A 20,508-nucleotide genomic window follows, 5' to 3' on the forward strand; every position below is an offset into this window, starting at 1 on the left:
TTCAGACCTTTGAATCAACAAAAATCCACTATATAATGACCCTTGTATTGTGAATTCAGAGCTTCTTTAGAGACAGGTGCCACAAAGGCAACCTTATGCTATTAATTTTAAAGTTAGCATCTTCTGCTGAGGGTGCAAGGAAGTGAAGCGAGGGCTGCCAGGGCTCCCAGTTTTCTACCCCAATTTCCTTCTCACCTGTCCAACTCAGGCTGTTTCCCTGAGTAAGCCTGTTTCCCTGAGTCAGGCTGTTCAGTCAAAGAAGCCAATGTAAAATCAAGAGACAAACATGCAGAAAGTCAGTGAAGTCAATTGGACAAAAGCAAGGATGTCAACTGGTGGCACATTATAGGTTACATCTGGATCGATGCCCTGTCCTTGCTGGAGGCCATTGATTCTGTCATAGTTGGAGCAAATAATGAGGGGAACCCCCTGGTCTTTAGTGCTTCCTTTTCCCTATTTCATAACTGTACTTGGGGATGTTAGACCCATTCAGAGAGATGTCTTTTCTGGCATTTAAGATTAAAAAAAAAAATCAATCACACATTTTAAAAGGGGCAACTTCATGTATAATTTAGTTTTCTTATTGGGTACATCTGTCCCATTCTAAACTTTTCTTACTTTCCGGATATTTTTTTAAAAATAGATGAAACTAGGGAGAGGAAACCTTACACATATGTGAATCACACCTGGCTTTGGCTCAGTTTAGAACCACTTTAGGCCTGGGAATGGGGCCTAAAGACAATATTTTCTTTCACTGGTTAAGAAGGGTTGATAGAGAGAGGCCTTCTGCTGCCAGAACTCTTGTTAGCTAAGCAGCCGTCCCAAGTGCTGCATCCTCCTCAGCCACCTCACTAACCCAAGCCCTTTAATAGCTGAGGCCTGGGGAGGAGAGAGCACTGTCACTGCCTGCTGATAGCCTCTTCCCTGGGGTGGAAATGCTCCGCATATATGTAGCTGGGAGGGAAACAGAAAAGACAGATGCTCGCCCCCTGCCTTAAACACTGTGAACTTCTTCACTGAAGGAAAAGGGAGGGGTGGGAATGATTTATTATTTGGCCTCTCGGAGGCGTGGAATACATTATTAGCACGTGTTTTTTGGTGTCCTTGTAAATGGCACGCAGAGATTGCTTGCCTTAAAAAAACAAAACAAAACAAAAATGACGGATACTTCATTTATTTTAACAAATGAGAAAAGTCCGTGACAGAAAGGAACCTGTTACAAGCCAGGTTTTCTCATTAGCAGTGAAATATGGATAATTATTCACTGGGAACATACACAGTGGGGATTCATGTTAAATTCCTTATTTTGCCTGTCGCTGCTGGCAATCCAAAGAGAGCACTGTATACACACAGAGACATACACATAAATACGTACATAAAAGCACAGGGGCCTGTACTGCATGTGCTGAGAATACCAATTCTGAACACAAAGTTTTTATAAAATAAGCTATGTATTCAGTTAAAAGCCTTGAAAAAACAGATTAATGACAGAAAAGGCAGACGGCTGACAATTTTGTTCATTTACCTTGGTTATAATTAGTTTATTTTGATCTTTTCCTTTACTGTTGAAAGTGGACTTTCCTAAAAGTGTTTTCAATTCAAGATGAACAGTCATGCTTATTAGAAGCACATTCCCTGTGGTCACTGTCCTGATGCGAAGGGAACTGCAGTCACCTCTACAGCAGAGGGACATTGCCTGAGGAATGAGAGGGTATGTTAGGATTGCTGTAGTTAGGATATACATTCATCAACTTTTAACAAAGACCCCCCGCAACAGTAGCTTAAAGTAGGCAGAAGTATATTCCAGTTTCAAGTAACGGTCCAGAGGAAGATGTTCCAGGCCTGGTCTGACACCATATCCTCTAGAGACCAAGGCAAAATGTCTTTAATCTCCTCTTGCTCTGACATCTCTAGAATGTTGCCCTTATCCACCTAGGCCAGGATGGCTTGCTGTATGTACATGTTCTCAACAGCAGGTTAGAGGAAGGGGCAAGAGGAACAAATCCTTTTAAAGGTAGGTTTCAGGAGGTATGCATAGCCCTCTCCCTCTCTACTGAACGTAACCACATGCTGCACACTTTCTTGCAAGGGAAGTTGGAAAAATCTCTATTCCAAGAAACTATGTACCTCAAGTTCAGAGGTTCTTTTCCTATAAGAGGAGGACAGATATGAAGGTACTAGCAGATTCGGCCACTCACAGCAACGAATCTAAAGTTGTCAGAAGTAAAGGTGTCGAGTACAAATGAAAGTCATCTCTGAGTGCAACAGAGCTGCATAAATGAAAGTGAACCTACCAGCAGGAATTTTTAAGTTTGACAGATTATAAAATATTTGGGGAAATATTTTTAAATAGGCTGGTACACCAATTGTTTTAAACTTGTTAAAACTTTCTAGAAAAGGTATAGAGCTGAATAGGCAAAGTATGTAAAAGCAATTGTTTAAACACAGAGTCATTCCTGATGATTTAAACAGTGCAAACGTGTTTTTCTTTTTATTTTGGGTAATTTCACATACATACAAATAAACCTAATGGTATACAGAGAACCCCCATGCCCTCATCACCACCTTCTGCCATTCTTATTTCATTTGTACTTTCACCCATGCCCCACTCCATCCCTACTCAATTATTCTTTTAGGTAAAATGTATATACATTGAAATACATACATCTTTTTTTTTTTAGACAGTCTTGCTCTGTCGCCAAGGTGGAGTGCAGTGGTGTGATCTCAGCTTACTGCAACTTTTGCTTCCCGGGTTCAAGCAATTATCTGCCTCAGCCTCCTGAGTAGCTGGGACTACAGGCGACTGCCACCATGCCAGGCTAATTGTATTTTTAGTAGAGACGGGGTTTCACCATCTTGGCCAGGCTGGTGTTGAACTCCTGACCTCGTGATCCACCCACTTCTGCCTCCCAAAGTGCTGGGATTATAGGCATGAGCCACTGCGCCTGGCCATAGGGTTTTCTAGGTAAACGATTATATCATTGGTGAACAGCAACAGTTTTACTTCCTCTTTACCAATTTGGATGTCCTTTATTTCTTTCTCTTGTCTTGGCTAGGACTTCCAGTACTATGTTGAAGAGAAGTGGTAAAAGTGGGCATCCTTATCTTGTTCTGGTTCTCAAGGGAAACTTTTCCCCATTCAGTATAGTGTTGGTTGTGGATTTGTCATAGATGGCTTTTATTACCTTAAGGTACGTCCCTTCTATGCCAATTTTGCTGAGCGTTCTAATCATAAAGCAATGCTGGATTTTGTCAGGTGCTTTTTCTGCATCAATTGAAATGATCATGTGATTTTTTATTTATGTGGTGTATCACATTTATTGACTTGTGGATATTAAACCACCCTGCATCCCTGGTATGAAACCCAATTGATCAAGGTGATTATCTTTTTGATATGCTGTTGGATTTGGTTAGCTAGTATTTTGCGGAGGATTTTTACATTGATGTTCATCAGGGATACTGGTCTGTAGTTTTCTTTATGTCCGTTCCTGGTTTTGGTGTTAGGATGATACTGGCTTAATAGAATGATTTAGGGAGGACTCCCTCTTTCTCTATTTTTTGGAATAGTTTCAGTAAGATGGGTACTAACTCTTCTTTGGATGTCTGATAGAATTCAGCTGTGGATCCCTCTGGTCCTGGACTTTTTTTGTTGGCAGTTTTTTTTTTATTACCATTCCAATCTCAGTGCTTGATTGTTGATCTGTTCAAAGTTTCTATTTTTTTCCTGGTTTAATCTAGGAGGGTTGTATATTTCCAGGAATTTATCCATCTCCTTTAGGTTTTCTAGTTTGTGCATGTAAAGGTGTTCATAGTAGCCTTGAATGATCTTTTGTATCAGCTGTAACATCTCCCATTTTGTTTCTAATTGAGCTTATTTGAATCTTCTCTCTTCTTGGTTAACTCACTAATGGTCTATCAGTTTTGTTTGATCTTTTTAAAGAACCAGGTTTTTGTTTCATTTATCTTTTTTTTTCTTTCAATGTCATTTAGTTCTGCTCTCATCTTTATTATTTCCTTTCTTCTGCTGGGTTTGAGTTTGGTTTGTTCTTGTTTCTCAGATTCATTGAGGTGTAACCTTAGATTGTCTATTTCTGCTCTTTCAGACTTTTTAATGTAGACATTCAAGGCTGGGAACTTTCCTCTTAGCACCACCTTTGCTGTATCACAGAGGTTTTGATAGATTGTGTCACTATTATTATTCAGTTCAAAGAATTTTTTAATTTCTGTCTTGATTTCATTGTTGATACAACAATCATTCAGAAGCAGGTTATTTAATTTCCATGTATTTGCATGGTTTTGAAGGTTCCTTTTGGAGTTGATTTCCAATTTTATTCCACTGTGGTGTGAGAGAGTACTTGATATAATGTTGATTTTCTTAAATTTACTGAGACTTGTTTTATGGCCTATAATTAGACTATCTTGGAGAATGTTCCATGTGCTGATGAACACAGTGTATATTCTACAGTTGTTGGGTAGAATATTCTACAAATATCTGTTAAATCCATTTGTTCTAGGTTATAGTTTAAGTTTATTGTTTCTTTGTTGACTGTCTTGATGACCTGTCTAGTACTCTCAGTGGATTATTGAAGTCTCCACAATTATTGTGTTGCCATCTATCTCATTTCTTAGGTCTGGTAATGATTGTTTTATAAATTTGGGAGCTCCAGTATTACGTGCATAGTTAGGCTTGTGATATTTTCCTGTTGGACTAGTCCTTTTATAATTATATATGTCTCTCTTGGTCTTTTTAACTGCTGTTGCTTTAAAGTCTGTTTTGTCTGGTATACGAATAACTACTCCTGCTTGTTTTTGGTGTTCATTTGCATGGAATATCTTTTTCTACCCCTTTACCTTAAGTTTATGTCAGTCCTTATGTGTTAGGTGAGTCCCTTAAAGACAGCAGGTACTTGGTTGGTGAATTCTTACTCATTCCTCCATTCTCCATCTTTTAAGTGGAGCATTTAAGCCATTTATATTCAACATTAGTATTGAGAGGTGTGGTACTATTCTATTCATTGTGCTAGTTGTTGCCTGAATACGTGTGTGTGTGTGTGTGTGTGTGTGTGTGTGTGTGTGTGTGTGTGTGTGTTATTGTTTTATAGGTCCTATGAGATTTATGCTTTACGAAGTTCTATTCTGGTGTATTTTGAGGATTTGTTTCAAGATTTAGAGCACCTTTTAGCAGTTCTTGTAGTGCTGACTTGGTAGCGGCAAATTCTCTCAGCATTTGTTTGTCTGAAAAAGACTATCTTTCCTTCAGGTATGATGCTTAGTGTTGGTGGATACAAAATTCTTGGCTGATAACAGTTTTGTTTAAGGAAGCTAAAGATAGGACTGCAATCACTTCTAGCTTGTAGGGTTTCTGCTGAGAAATCTGCTGTTAATCGGGGAGGTTTTCCTGTATAGATTACCTGATACTTTTGGCTTGTGGCTCTTTAGATTATTTCCTTTGTCTTGACTTCAGATAACCAGCTGACTATGTGCCTAGATGATGATCTTTTCGCAATGAATTTCCTGGATGTTCTTTAAGCTTCTTGTATTTGGATGTCTAGATGTCTAGCAAGGTCAGGGAAGTTTTCCTCGATTATTCCCTCAAATATGTTTTCCAAACATTTAGATTTCTCTTCTTCCTTGGGAACATCAATTATTCTTAGGTTTGATCTTTTAACATAATGCCAAACTTCTTGACATCTTTATTCATTCATTTTAATCTTGTTTTCTTTGTCTTTGTCAGATTGGGTTAATTCAAAAAACCTGTCTTCAAGTTCTGAAGTTCTTTCTTCTACTTATTTTATTCTGTTGAGACTTTCCTGTGTATTTTGCATTTCTCTGTGTCCTTCATTTCCAGAAGTTGTTAATTGTTTTTAATTTATGCTATCTATTTCTCTGGAGATTTTTCCATCCCTATCCTGTATCATTTTTTTGATTTCTCGAAGTTGGTATTCACCTTCCTCTGGTGCCTTCTTGAGTAACTTAATAATTAACATTCTGAATTCTTTTTCTGGCAATTCAGAGATTTCTTCTGGGTTTGCAGCCATTCCTGGTGAGCTAGTGTGATCTTTTGGGAGTGTTTTGTCATAATACCAGGATTGCTTTTCTGGTTCCTTTTCATTTGGGTAGGCTATGTCAGAGGGAAGATCTGGGGCTCAAGGGCTGCTGTTCAGATTCTTTTGTCCCACAGGGTGCTCCCTTGAGGTGGTGCTCTCCCACTTCCCCTAGGGATGGGGCTTTCTAAGAGCTGAACTGCAGTGATAGTTATTTCTCTTCTGGGTCTAGCCATTCAGTGGGGCTACTAGGCTTCTGGCTGGTACTGGGGATAGTATGTAAAGAGTCTTGTGATGTGATTTGTCTTCAGGTCTCTCAGCCGTGAATACCAGCACCTGCTCTGGTGGCAGTAGCAGGGGAGTGAAGTGGATTCTGTGAGAGTCCTTGGTTGTAGTGTTGTTTAGTATGCTAGTTTTGTGTTGGTTGGCCTCCAGCCAGCAGGTGGCACTTTCAAGAGAGCATCAATCAGCTGTGGTAGTATAGGGAGGATACAAGCTTGCCCTAGGGTCACCTGGATAAATATTGGGGTCTCTCAGGCAGTGGGCAGGACCACAGATCTTCCAAGAGATTATATCTGTTGTCTTCAGCTACCAGGGCGGGTAGAGAAAGACCATCAGGTGGGGCAGGGTTAGACGTGTCTGAGCTGAGACTCTCCTTGGGTGGGGCTTGCTGGGACTGCTGTACCGGATAGGGTGTAGTTCTCAGGCCAATGAAGTTATATTCCCAGGGGGATTATGGCTGCCTCTGCCATGTCATACAAGTTGCCAGGAAAGTGGGGAAAGCCGGCAGTGACAGGCTTCACCCAGCTCCCATGCAGCCCGAAAGGCCAGTCTCACTCCCACCATGCCCCACAACAGCACCAAGTTTATTTGCAGGCAGCTGGTGAGTAGGGCTGAGAACTTGGCCCAGGCTATAAGCCTCCCAGCTGAGAAAGCAAGCAGCACTTTCAGGTTTCACACCTCCCCAACTGCCATGGCTTCTGTGCTCGTATCTGCATTCCCTGTTAACCCCACTCCCCAAGATTCTGTCCAGGAAACTTCACATCCAGTCAAAATTGTACAAAGTTCATTTGGAAATTTCCTTCTCCCTGTGGTCTTTCCCCAGTTCCACTGGCAGCCCTCTCCAAGGACCCCTGTAAGACAAAGTCAGAAATGGCTTCCCCAGGAACTGAGAGCCAACAGGGGTCTTCTCACTACTTCTTCTAACCCTACATTTTTCTCAGCTCTCTAAATTAATCTCAGCTCCAGGTAAGGTCAAATTCTTCTTCTGTGATCTAGGCTCCCCAGTGAGGATGTGCATTTGGGGGCAGATTTTCACCCTCTCACACTTTGGGCACTCCCAGTTTTCTGGCTGTCTCATGGCACCTGCAGTGGCAAGCAGCTTCCTTGAAAGGGTCTGTGGATTCTCTGGCCTTTCCCAGTATGTTCCTGTGGTAGTTCTTGGAGCAAAAATTCACAATGCAAGTCTTCACTTGCTGCCCTGTACATCTGAGTGGAAGCTGCAAGTTAGTTCTGTCTCCTATCTGCCATTTTTTTCCCTCAGGATTATTAGAATTTAGAAGCTTGGAGAAGAGGCCACAAGGAGCTTGGACTCAGAGCTCTGCAGGGAAGGGGAGGTGACAGTTGCTGCTGGGATCTCTGAGAGGGCACAATAAGGCAGCTTCTGAAGTGTGGGATAAAGCAAATTGCAAACTAGGACCAACTACTGACAATGGAACCAGCTGCACTGCCAGGTTGAAAACCCTAAATAACCTTATATATAACATTTTTTCCATGAGCCCCTTCATTGGCTTAGTTCCATTTCACTATATGTCAACTCACGCAATGTAGATTTAAATCAGTCTGCTTTGCCCTGGCACTTGGCTTTGGGGGAGAGAGAAGAAGAGGGGTGAGAATGAGTTTGAGATGATGTTAAGAAATCTGGGAACCTAAAAGCACCTTAAAGGTTATTTCATTGGAACATAAATGAACCTTTAAAATCATCAAATATTCTCACTTACAAATTAGAAAACTGAGACCAGAGAACCCTACTGAAACCCAGAGTTCTCCTTCAGAGTCATGAATCTGTGTAACTAACTTTCACAGTAACAAAAGCACTATTTTCAAAAAAATTTTCCACAAAACTGATCTTAGCCCTGATAAGTTTCAGAGGCTTTACAGTTACACCCTCAAGATACTTTGGGTTCAGTTACAGACCACTGCAATAAAGCAAATACTGCAATAAAGTGAGTCACACAATATTTTTTGTTTCCCAGTGCATATAAAAGTTATGTTTACACTACATTGTAATCCACTAAGTATGCAACACCAATACATCTAAAAGAAAACACATACATGCCTTAATTTAAAAATACTTTATTGCTAAAAAATGCTAACAATTAGCCTTAAGCAAGTCTAATCTTTTGCTCATGGAGTGTCTTGCCTTCATATTGATGGCTGCTGAATATTGGAATGATTCTGGCAGTTTTTAAAAGACAACAATGAAGTTTGCTGCATCGATTGATTCATCTTATGAAGGAGTCCTCTGTAGCATGTGATGCTGTTTGATAACATTTTACTCAGTTGAACTTTTTTCAAAATTGGTGTCAATCCTCTCAAACCCTGCCACTGCTTTATTAAGTTTATATAATATTCTGAATCCTTTCTCATCATGTCAACACTGTTCACAGCAACTTCACCAAGAGTAGACTCCATCTCAAGAAACTACTTTCTTTGCTCATCCATTCAAGTTTTATTATGACATTGCAGCAATTCAGTCATATCTTCAGGCTTTACTTCTCATTCTAGTTCTCTTGTTATTTCTACCACATCTGCAGTGACTTCCTCAACACTGAAGTTTTGAACCCCTCAAAGTCATCCATGGGGGTTAGAATCAGCCTCTTCCAAGTTCCTGTTCATGTTGGTATTTTGACCTCCTCCCATGAATCATGAATGTCCTCAATGGCATCTAGAATAAATCCTTTCCAGAACATATTCTATTGACTTTTCCCAGATGCATTTGAGAAATTACTATCCATGGCAGCTATAGCATTATGAAATTTGTTTCTCAAAGAGTAAGACTTAAAAGTTGAAATTACTCCTTGATCCACGGACTGCAGAATGGATGTTATGTTTGCAGAAATGAAAATAAGAATCTCCTTGTACATCTCCATCAGAGGTCTTGGGCGGACAGGTGCGTTGTCAATAACCAGTAATATTTTGAAAGAAGTCTTCTTGTCTGAGCAGTAGGTAACAAAAGAGTGATCTTAAAATATTCTTTAAACTATGCTATAAATAGATGTGCTGTCATCCAAGCTTTGGTGTTCCATTTATAGAGCACAGGCAGACTAGATGGAGTGTAATTCTTAAGGGACCTAGGATTGTTAGAACTAGAGATGACCATTGGCTTCACCTTAAAGTCACCAGCTGCATTATCCTCTAACAAGAGAGTCAGCCTGACCTTTGAAGCTTTGAAGTCAAGTATTGACTTCTCTCTAGCTATCAAAGTCCTAGATGTCTTCTTCTTCCAATAGAAGACTGTTTCATCTACACTGAAAATCTCTTGCATTTAACATAGCCACCTTCATCAGTGATCTCAGCTAGATTTTCTGGATAACTTGCTGCAGCTTCTACATCAGCACTTGCTGCTTTAACTTGTACTTTTATGTAAGAGAGACTGTTTCTTTCCTAAAACCTTATGAACCAACCTCTGCTAGCTTCCAGCTTTTCCTCTGCAGCTTCCTCACGTCTCTCAGCCTTCATAGAATTGAAGAGAGCTAGGGCTTGCCCTGGATTAGGCACTAGCTTAAGGGAATGTTGTAGCTGGTTTGATCTTCTAGCCAGACCACTAAAACTTTCTTCATATCAGCAACAAGACTATTTTACTTCTTATCAATTTTTTGTGTTCACTGGTGTAGCTCTTCTAATGTTCTTCAAGAGCTTTCTCTTTGCATTCATAACTTGGCTGTTTGGCACAAGAGACCTGTCTTGGCTTTTGACATACCTTCCCCACTAAGCTTAATTATTTCTAGCTTCTGATTTAAAGTGAAAGATGTGCAACTTTTTCTTTGTCTTGAACACTTAGATGCCACTGTAGGGTTATTAAGTAGCCTAAGTTTAATATTGCTGCATCTCGGGGGATAGGAAGGCGGCCCCAGGAGAGGGAGCAAGATGGGCAAACAGCCATGCAGTTGAGCAGTCAGAATACAGACATTTATCAATTAAGTTCATCTTTTTATATAAGCATGGCTCATGGCACCCCAAAACAACTACAATAGTAACATCAAAGATCACTGATCACAGATAACCATAACAGATCATAATGAAAAATTTTGAAAATCTGACACAGAGACATAAAGTATGCACACGCTATTAGAAAATCACGCCAATAGATTTGCTCAGCACAGGGTTGCCACAAACCTTCCATTTGTAACAAATGCAGGATCTATGAAGCGCAATAAAGCAAAGCACAATAAAATGAGGTATGCCTATACTATGAAGGTAGCCTCTCAAAGACCTCTTAGTTGCTTCTTCTCCTGGGTCTTGAGTTCCAAGAACTCCACATCCATGGCAGGCCTGCCCTTGGAAACATCTCTACCCTATTCTCATCTGCACGAGGAACAGCAGGCTGGGAGGCCCTGGGAACATGACCAAGACCCAAGGCTCAGAGGGGCCAAGAGAGGTTTCCTGGCTACTCACTATGGCCTCTGATTCCAAGAAGGAGGGAGGAATTTGGATATAATTTTTCTGCAAATATTCCTCTTATTTAGCTGACTAAGGTTTCTGGCTCCCAGATAAGTAACTTCTTCAGCCCTAGAGACCAACCTAGGGGCTGCTACCACTCCTTTTTCTGCCTAAATACTCTCTCAGAAAATCCTAAGGCAGTTGGGAAAATGAGGACTAGGAGAAAATATGAAAGATTCCTTGGCCAAATGTCTTCTGTGTGCTTAGGAATAGTAAGGTTCGTATTTATCAACTTAAACCTCATCAGCCTCACCAGGGCTGACCAAACAAGATTCATGGAGCCAGCACCTTGATAGCATATGGCCTTTTTTTTTTTTTTCCTTCAAAGTAGATGTGATAGGGAGACACGCATTTGCCTATTTCAGTCAGGCTAAAAAGCTTTATTTGTTTTAGCTGCACTTTTAAAAGTATATTTGCCTTCATACACATATAGTTTTCCTGGATTTTATTGGAAAATGAAACCAGCATTTTACTCCAGGCTACATTTGGGGTTGGAGAGGATAGGTGCTGTGATCCCAGGAGATCCCCAGTGGACTGATTTCTCTCCCCAAGGTCATTTCTACCCTCATTTCAGAACAGGAGTGTGGTGACACCACTATGGACCTCGTGGCATGTAGATGCCTAGATGCCACCAGGAGCTTGTGCTTGTGGAGAGGCTCATTCTCCTGAGTACCTTGAGTAAGGTGATACAAGGCCAGGCAAGGTGGCTCACACCTGTAATTCCAGCACTTTGGGAAGCTGAGGAGGGAGGATCACTTCAGGCCAGGAGTTCAAAACCAGTCTGGGCAACATAGCAAGACTCCATCTCTACTAAAAAAAATTCTTAATTAGCTGTGTGTGGTGGCACATGCCTGTAGTCCTAGCTATTCGGGGGGCTGAGGTGGGAGGATCACTTGAGCCCAGGAGTTCAAGATTGCAGTGAGCTATGATTGCACCATTGCACTCCAAACTGAGCAACAGAATGAGATCCTGCCTCAAAAAAAAAAAAAAGAGGATACAGGTCAGGCAAGAGCTGGGTCAGTACACAAGTAGCAGCTCTGTCCTATTCCAGGCCTTCAATCCACTGGCCAAGTGGAAAAGCTGGAAGATACCTCTCCCTAAATGTATCAGTTAGTTATTACCTCACACATACACACGCTGCATTTTAAAAAGCCCAAACTTGGTGACTTAAGACAACAATCAATTGTTCTTACTGATCTTACTTAGTTCAGCTGATCTAAGCTGGGTTTGGCTGGTGTGACTTGACCGTTCTCCACATTTCTCTTGTCTTCCTCTTGGGATCATCAGGCCAGTCCTGGCATGACTTTCTAATATAATGGCAAAGGCACAACAGCACAAGCAAAAGCTCCCAAGATCTCTTGAGGTCTAGGTTTGGAACTGTTACATTAGCATCTCTGCCTCAGTTTTTTATTGTGGTAAGAGATACATAAAATTTACCATTTCAACTCTTTAAGTGCACAGCTTGATGCCATTGCATACATCTACCTTGTTGTACAGGTATCACCACTGTCTCCAGAATTTTTTCATCAACTAAAACTCTGCACTCCCCCTCCCTCCCTTCTCCCAGCCTCTGGTAGCCACTGTTCCACTTTCTGTTTCTATGAATTTGGCTGTTCTAGGTACCTCATATAAGTGGAATCATACAGCATCTGTCCTTTTATGTCTGACTTCCTTCACTTAGCATAATGTTTTCAAGGCTCATCCACGTTGTAGTGTATGTCAGAATGTCATTCCTTAAGGCTGTATAATATTCCATCATACATATATACCACATTTTGTTTATCTACCCATCTATTGTTGGATGTTTGGGTTGTTTAAATCTTTTGGGTATTCTGAATAATGCTGCTATGAACATAGGTGTACAAATATCTTTTAAAGTTCCTGCTTTCAATTCTTTTGAATATATACCCTAAAGTGGAATTGCCAGAGCATATGATAATCCTTTATTTAATTTTTTAGGGACCACTATACTGTTTCCCACAACGGCTGCTCCATGTTATATTCCCACTAGCAATGCACAAGGTTTCCAATTTTTTCACATATTTGCAAACATTTATATTTTGGGTTTCTTTTAATAATAGCCATCCTGGTGGGTATGCAGTGGTAACTCATGGTGGGTTTAATTTGCATTTTCCTAGTGATTCACTGAGCATCTTTTCATGTGTTTATTGGCCATTCGTGTATCTCTTTTGGAGAAATGTCTGCTCAAGTCCTTTGCTTATCTGGGCATTTGTCCAAACTGGGTGGTTTGTTAGTTATCAAATTTTAAGAGTTCTTTATATATTCTGCATATTAATTTCTTATCAGATCTGTGCTTTGCAAATATTTTCTCTCTGTGAGTTGCTTTTTCACTCACTTGATAGTGTCTTATGATGTGTAAAAGATTTAAATTTTGATGAAATCTACTTTTTTTCATTTGTTGCCTATATTTTAGTGTCATATGTAAGAAACCATTGCCAAACCCAGTGTCATTAAAGTTTTCCCCTGTGATTTTCTGTAAGAGTTTTGTACTTTCCACTCTGAGGTTTAGGTCTTTCATCCACTTTGAGTTAATTTTTATATTTAGTGTAAGTCATTTGTTCACATATGGACATCCAGTTTCCCAGAACCATTTGTTGGCAAGACTATCCTTTCCCCATTGAATGGTCTTTGACCATATATTTAAAAGTCTGTTTCCAGTCTCTATTCTGTTCTTTTGGTCTCTATGTCTGTCTTTATGCCAGCACAGTACTGCTTTGATTACTATCACTTTGTATTCAGTTTTGAAATCAGGAACTATGAATCCTCTTTGTTCTTCTTTTTCAAGGTTGTTTGGTTATTCTGGGTTTTTTGATATTCCATATAAACTTTAGCATGAGATTCTCTATTTGCAAAATATATCATTGGGATTTTGGTAGGGATTGCGTTGAATCGGTAGATCACTATGGGTAGTATTGACATCCTAACAGTATTAAGTCTCCTAATCCATAAACATGAGATGTCCTTCCATGAATTTATGTCTTCTTTAATTTCTTTCAGCCATATTTTGTAGTTTTCAGTGTTCAAGATTTTTGTCTCTCAGTCCATTTTGTGCTGCTACAACAGAATACCTGAGACTAGGTAATTTATAATGAACAGAAATTTATTGGCTCACAGTCTTCGTTTGCATCTTCCAAAAGGGAGGAAAGCTTTGTCTTCACATGGCAAAAGGTGGAAGAGCAAAGAGACAAATAAGGGCTGAACTCACACTTTTATAATGACATTAATCCAACCCATGAGGACAGAGTCCTCATGGCCTGATCACCTCTTAATACTGTTACAATGGAAATTAAATTTCAACATGAGTTTTGGAGGAGACAAACATCCGAACCATAGTAGCCTCCTTGGTTAAGTTTATTCCTAAGTATTTTCTTCTTTTTGATGCTGTTGTGAGTGGACTTGTTACAATAACAATGAACAATCAGAAAAGAAAACATCTGTCTCATTTTGTCAGCTAAATAACTCACATGGCCAAAGCCAGGAGGGGGAAGTATAACCGCTCTCTCATGGGAGGGCACCGTCAAGTTGCATGGTAGAGTCAGCGGATACATGAAGGAGTGAAGAATTGGATCATATAATACTACATCCCATACTGAGCTTCCAGGGGTCCATTTTTAGGTTTATCTTTTTAGAACTCTCCCTTCCAAATAGTCTGCTCCTACCCTCTCACTACTACCTCACTACCTCAGGAAAAACAAAAATGAAGGGGAAAAAAGTAAGTGAGCAAAGAAACAAAGGAGGTGGCAAGGTGCCCAGGTGAACAAGTAGCAGGTATGGGGGAAAGAATGCAGTCCAGGAGTCAGGTAGAAGGCCTGCTGCACAATCTCAGGAAGGTCTCCTAACCTCTCTAGGCCTCAGTTTCTTCCTCTGGTGGTGAACTAGATGATTTCTAGGGATTCCCCATCTTGTGTAAATTTTAACAGTTTTATCCCTAGATTCACAAACAAGAAATATTAGAGCAGGTGTGGTGGCTCACATCTGTAATCCTTGCACTTTGGGAGGCTGAGGCGAGCAGATCACTTGAGGCCAGGAGTTCAAGACCAGCCTGGCCAACATGGTGAATTCTCGTCTCTACTTAAAAATATGTATGTGTGTGTGTGTGTGTGTGTGTATATATATATATATATATATATATATATATCTATATATATATACACTAAAAATGATCGGAAGACCGAGAGAGAGAAATTATCTGGGCATGGCGGTGCACACCTGTAATCCTAGCTACTTGGCAGGCAGAGGTTGCTGTGAGCTGAGATTGCACACCGCACCACCACACTCCAGCTTGGGTGACAGAGCGAGACCCTGTCAAAAAAGAAATGAAACATTAGAAAATCCCTTTTCTCTGTAGATGCATTGGCACCCACACATCCACAGAAGGTAGCCACCTGTCTTAGTCCAGTCAGGCTGATGTAACAGACATATCATAAAAACTAGTGGCTTATAAACAAAAGAAAATTGTTTTTTACAGTTCTAGAGTCTGGCAAGTCCCAGATAAGTGCAGCAGCAGATTAAGTGAGGGCTTGCTGTCTGCTTCATAGATGGCAGCTTCTCAATGTGTCCCACATGGTGGAAGGGCCAAGGCAGCTCTCCAGGGCCTCTTTTATGAGGACACTAATCTCATTCGTGAGGACAGAGCCCATGTGACATCCCAAAGGCCCCACCCTCTGAAACCATCACCTTGGTGACTAGAATTCAATATGAATCTAGGGGGTACACAAACCCTCAGAACATAGTACCATCTTTGTGCCTCATATCTCATCATTTCCTGCCTTGCATCTGTAGTTTTGAGTGTGTTTTCTAAAAATCTTATACCAGCTGAGATCTCCCTTGAAGAGGGAAGATAGTCTTAATTATCTTAACTCTCCCCAGAGCAGTAGGTACCAAACAGATATTTTTCTAAGTAAACTGAGGGGAAAAAAAACTTCAGATTCTTTAATTTTCAATGACTTAATGCGTTTTACATATCCAAATAAATTCTCTGGGGAAGGTAAGTTGCTGGGGCACAAGAGCGAACACAGCAAATACCCTGTCATTCCAGGAATTTCTCTCACAACTGCAAACTGTTTATCTTACTGATTCTACACTACAAAGTCTTGGGTAGACATGATGATATCTGAGTTTATTATATCAAAATATGTTTGATGCCTCTGTAGATATGTATAATATTGTACCTGTCCAGTGCAGGCTTTGCAAAAGCCTTCAGAAGACAAAGCCTTATGCAGAAAAAAGATCCAGGTTTAAAATTGTTTTCCTAGTCTCTGATGAAAAAAAAAATCACATAACAAGTATAATGAGGGAATATGATACTTTTACCAATTCAAGTTTGTTTCTTAACTATTACTATATAGTATGGTATTTTTTTCCCAACATACTGTATTTGAAGAAGGAATTTGTCAGAAAAAAAAAATCACTATAAGAACTACTTATCTTGAAAAAACTGTTCAAGGAATGAAGATTAACTGTATCATTATTTTAAAGTTAGTATAGGGCCAAACAGAAATAGGTACTTTTGTTATCCAATAATTTTATTTAATTGAATGAATTATAGTCACCCTCCTAGAAATAAAACACCCTCCTAGAAATAAACACCCTCCTAGAAATAAAACATCTCCTGTTCACTCAGGAATGGCAAATATACTAAAAATGCCATGGACAAGGCCACATTGTGTGTACCGTTTCTAAAGCCACAAAGACAGTAAACCAATGCACCGGGAATGTGTTCCTTATGGCTTTACTAAGGCTTTCTTCTTTTCCTCTCCTTCTAGGCTGCCCCATCAAAGGTTACCCTGTCCCTAATATCACCTGGTTTCATGGTGGTCAGCCAATTGTCACTGCCACAGGACTGACACATCACATCTTGGCAGCTGGACAGATCCTTCAAGTTGCAAACCTTAGCGGTGGGTCTCAAGGGGAATTCAGCTGCCTTGCTCAGAATGAGGCAGGGGTACTCATGCAGAAGGCATCTTTAGTGATCCAAGGTAAGAAACCCTGCAGGCTTTGCAAACTGAACTGATTTCTTGAACAAGAAAGCCCATTTGGGAATCTAACTAGTAAAACAAAGTGATTTCTGATATTCAGTGGTACCCAGGGCATGAAAACCGAAGCTGCGCCATGTTTCCATACAGTGAGACCCTACTTCTGTCAACATGGCTCTTCAGAACAGCCATCATGCCCCTCCCAGCAGAACCTGGAAAAGCCAATGCTGCCTTCATAAATAGGCCCTTCTGCTTATAATGTTGCTGTTGCTCAGGACCATGGAAACACCACCATATATCAAAGTCAGATGTGATACCTTTATGCTGATTTAACTAGTACAGATCTCACATACACAGAGTAGCCTGTTTGGTTACTGCCTAGAGAGACAGGCCTGGTGCCAGCGCCTGCTGATCATCCTGAAGAGTCTTCAGCTTTGGTCATAAGCTGAGGGCTTTCCAGGCACCTTTCCTTTGGCCCTGGCAAAGAACAGACTGGGAAGCCCACATGGCTCATGCATTAACCTTCCAGGAAAACAGGCAGGTCAGAAAGACTTTGGGCGGGACCTGGCCTTCACTGCACCAAGAAAGAGTTGTAAATGAGGCCAAATCAGTGGGAAAGAGGGAAAAGTGGCCTTTTTATAGAAACCGTGTGAGGCTTTGGAGTTTTCCATAGGCTAATTCAACCTGTGGCCTATGTGTGATATATTCCAAAATGAAGGATGCAACGGGAAGGGACAGAGTTTTGTGCCAATATGGCACAAAAAGATGGAGAAAGGGAAATCTTTCTAAGCAGATAAGTTTTCTTCCTAAATATCCTCCTTCACCATTTGGCTTTTCAGACAGGAAAACAAATGTTCCATTTTCTTGCCAGCCAGCTAGTCTCTGCTGAAAACCAGAAGCCAGGGCCTATTTGCAACACTGTAATACACAACTTTGCAAATAAGCACTCAAAATTTACCACCTCATATTTATTTTTAACAGCTTTCCTATCAGTGAGTCCCAGACCCCCAAAGCAACTGGCTTTCTTACTGACATCATTGTCTCATGTAAATAAGCACTCTCTGTATAGGCTTTTTTGGGTAACACTTGCAAAGTCCAGCTCGAATCTGTACTGTGATGGTTAAGTATTTATTATATTTATATATCTTTGTAGAAAACATAATCACTTTCTGGTGAACCAATGAGGAAAGAAAAGGACTGTAGCAAATATCTTTAAAAATAAGATGACCTATGACCTTAATTAAGTACCCTTTGTATGTCAGGCACTGAGCTACTTTACTTTCATTATTTCCTGTCCCCACAGCAACTTGGTAAGGTGAGGGTCACTGTACTCATTTCATGGCTGAGGCCCCTAGAGACCACGTGACTTCCCCAAATAGTTCAGGAATGGTGCCCATCGAGGAGCAGGGCCTCATTTATAATAGCTCCTCTCCTTCAGGCCATAAATCCATCCCTTCCACCCTCTCCCTGCCCTGCTCAGAAGGAATTCAGAGTGTGGGCAATTATGCTATATTCTTTTCTACTCTGCTCCTCCTCCCATGACAGATTACTGGTGGTCTGTGGACAGACTGGCAACCTGCTCAGCCTCCTGTGGTAACCGGGGGGTTCAGCAGCCCCGCTTGAGGTGCCTGCTGAACAGCACGGAGGTCAACCCCGCCCACTGCGCAGGGAAGGTTCGCCCTGCAGTACAGCCCATTGCGTGCAACCGGAGAGACTGCCCTTCTCGGTGAGTGCGGTGGACACTGGCTCAGACCTCCCCACCCTAGGATGGGCCCTCACTTTTAGCGAGGTCGATGGCCAGCCCTTGAGTAGCACTGTACAGGGAGAGATGCCAGCCCAGGAGCTGTTCTTCCCTCTAGGCACAGGCTTGTCAGGCCTCTCCACCCTGCTGAAAATATCCTCAGACTACGCCACCCCTCTCAGCTCTGTTTATTCCTCACCCCGCTAATGGTCAACCAGGTTTCCCAAGTGCCTGACTGGGTCTGTTCAGGGAGCAAGAGCATCCCAGGCCCTAGCAAGCCACAGACTTCCCCACCCATCATACAGTAATCAGCTGACTCTGAGTTGTTTGTAGAAAGCAATGTCTTTTCAATTGAAGGGCTGAGGAAACAATGATTACTGGGCTCCGCCCGCCCTCCAAGTCTAACCTTAAACACCTGTGCTAATCAGTACTCCAGTTTAGTTGGGGAAATCTTATCTTCCTCTTTTCTACAAAGGCTTGCATCTCACTAAAGTTGAAATAAATCTTTGTTTCCGATAGTAGCCTCATGCTCAGCATTTGGGTTCCTTGTGTGGCCCAGCATGACACCCAAAGCCTCTGCCATCTTCCTCATGCTTCAAGAGGCTATGAGTCCCCCTGTGTACCCCATCCTCTGCCCTCAGCAGTAGTTAAGTGGATAATAGATGGGCTTGGAGTTGGCACTGGTGTGGTGCTCAGAGCCTGGGGGGACTTGGCTCTGCCCTCAACCCTCAAATGCCCCTTTACTACCTAGCTGTAGGACTTTCATACAATACTTAGGCAACTGCTTTCTGTTTTGCCAGCTGAGTCATAAGGAGCAGCTGAAACCAGGAGAGACTCAATGAAATATGAAACATGCTCATTAATATCAGCAGTTTGACTTGCTGACGGAAAGGTTTCCACAGGAATGATTAATGTCCTTTTATACCCTTCCTGAACTGTAACATACCCCGGCCCTTTCCATTCTCAAACCCCCCACCCCAGCTCCTGAAAAATTGCTGAAACGTATATTTGGAAATAAAAGTTGATTGAAATGCAGACCTGACATTCACCAGGGATATAAGAGGCTGGAAAACTGCCCTTGCCAAGCTATGCAAAATGAAGAAGAGATCTTTGACGTGCCAGGAACTTTTTGACTTGATTTGGTGATGGTCAGAGTCAATCAGCTTAATTTACTTCTGCAAATGAAGTAATAATGGCTGTGTTTTCTTGGATTTCAATGCCCCCAGGAGTTTTTAAACACCTCTTGCCTGCTTCCTAAGTGGCTCTGCTCCTGTGGGTTGGAAATCTGCATGCAGCCATCCCTCTACAAGGCAAAAGAACAGGGAAGTGGCCACAAAACGAAATAAGTCACAGATCCAGATTTAGGAGGAATTTGCTCCCCTTCCCTGCTACATGCCTCTCCTCAAAGCCAGATGTGGCGCCGCTTGGCTAGGACGTAGCCATAGGTTCACTTTGCCTGCCAGATGTTTTGAACACTTAGTATCCTTCTTTGCACGTGAACAAGTGTTGCCCTGGTTGTCTCTTTAAGATACAACTGGGTAACCCTGCTGTGACCCAGGTAGCTGCTTTAACCATTTTGTTAGATAAATTTTCTCAAAGAGTGGGATTTTTTTTTTGTTCTAGACTATATGAGCAACAAGTCTTGCAATTTCCCCAAGCTGTCTCCATCTCTTTGAGAATTATTACAGGGCACACACATGCAATGAGAATCCCTGCATGTTTGTATATGGACCAAGGATTTCAGAGTGTTCCCATTTTACAGGATGGCTTTGTGAGAAAAGTCCATTTGTCACAGTCTCACTTTTAGAACCTAACATTCAGAGAACAACTATCTCTACCACGTATGCAGCCCTCTGAGAGGTATAAGACCTATAGACTATAACACCAAGAGATTTACCTGTTTCTGAGGCACTGACCAAAATGTGTGGCAGGAAGTACACTGAGCACCACCAGACAAAACTTTGACTTCGGTGAGGCCCAGATTACTTTCTGTGTCAGGAGGTGA

At 41.3% G+C, this 20,508-nt stretch overlaps 1 protein-coding gene across 2 annotated transcripts in view; it reads left to right on the forward strand.

The window, feature by feature from the left end:
• ADAMTSL1 (ADAMTS like 1) overlaps positions 1-20,508 on the forward strand; it is a 984,547-nt gene that overhangs the window by 940,273 nt on the left and 23,766 nt on the right. For both annotated transcript variants that reach the window (XM_017890108.1, XM_017890110.1), the window contains 2 exons: positions 16,553-16,765; positions 18,308-18,488. In XM_017890108.1, coding sequence (XP_017745597.1) covers positions 16,553-16,765; positions 18,308-18,488 — 394 coding nt within the window. The remainder of the gene's footprint in view (positions 1-16,552; positions 16,766-18,307; positions 18,489-20,508) is intronic.

Source organism: Rhinopithecus bieti, unplaced genomic scaffold, assembly GCF_001698545.2.
Source record: "Rhinopithecus bieti isolate Rb0 unplaced genomic scaffold, ASM169854v2 scaffold_17667, whole genome shotgun sequence".
NCBI classification, from domain to species: domain Eukaryota; kingdom Metazoa; phylum Chordata; class Mammalia; order Primates; family Cercopithecidae; genus Rhinopithecus; species Rhinopithecus bieti.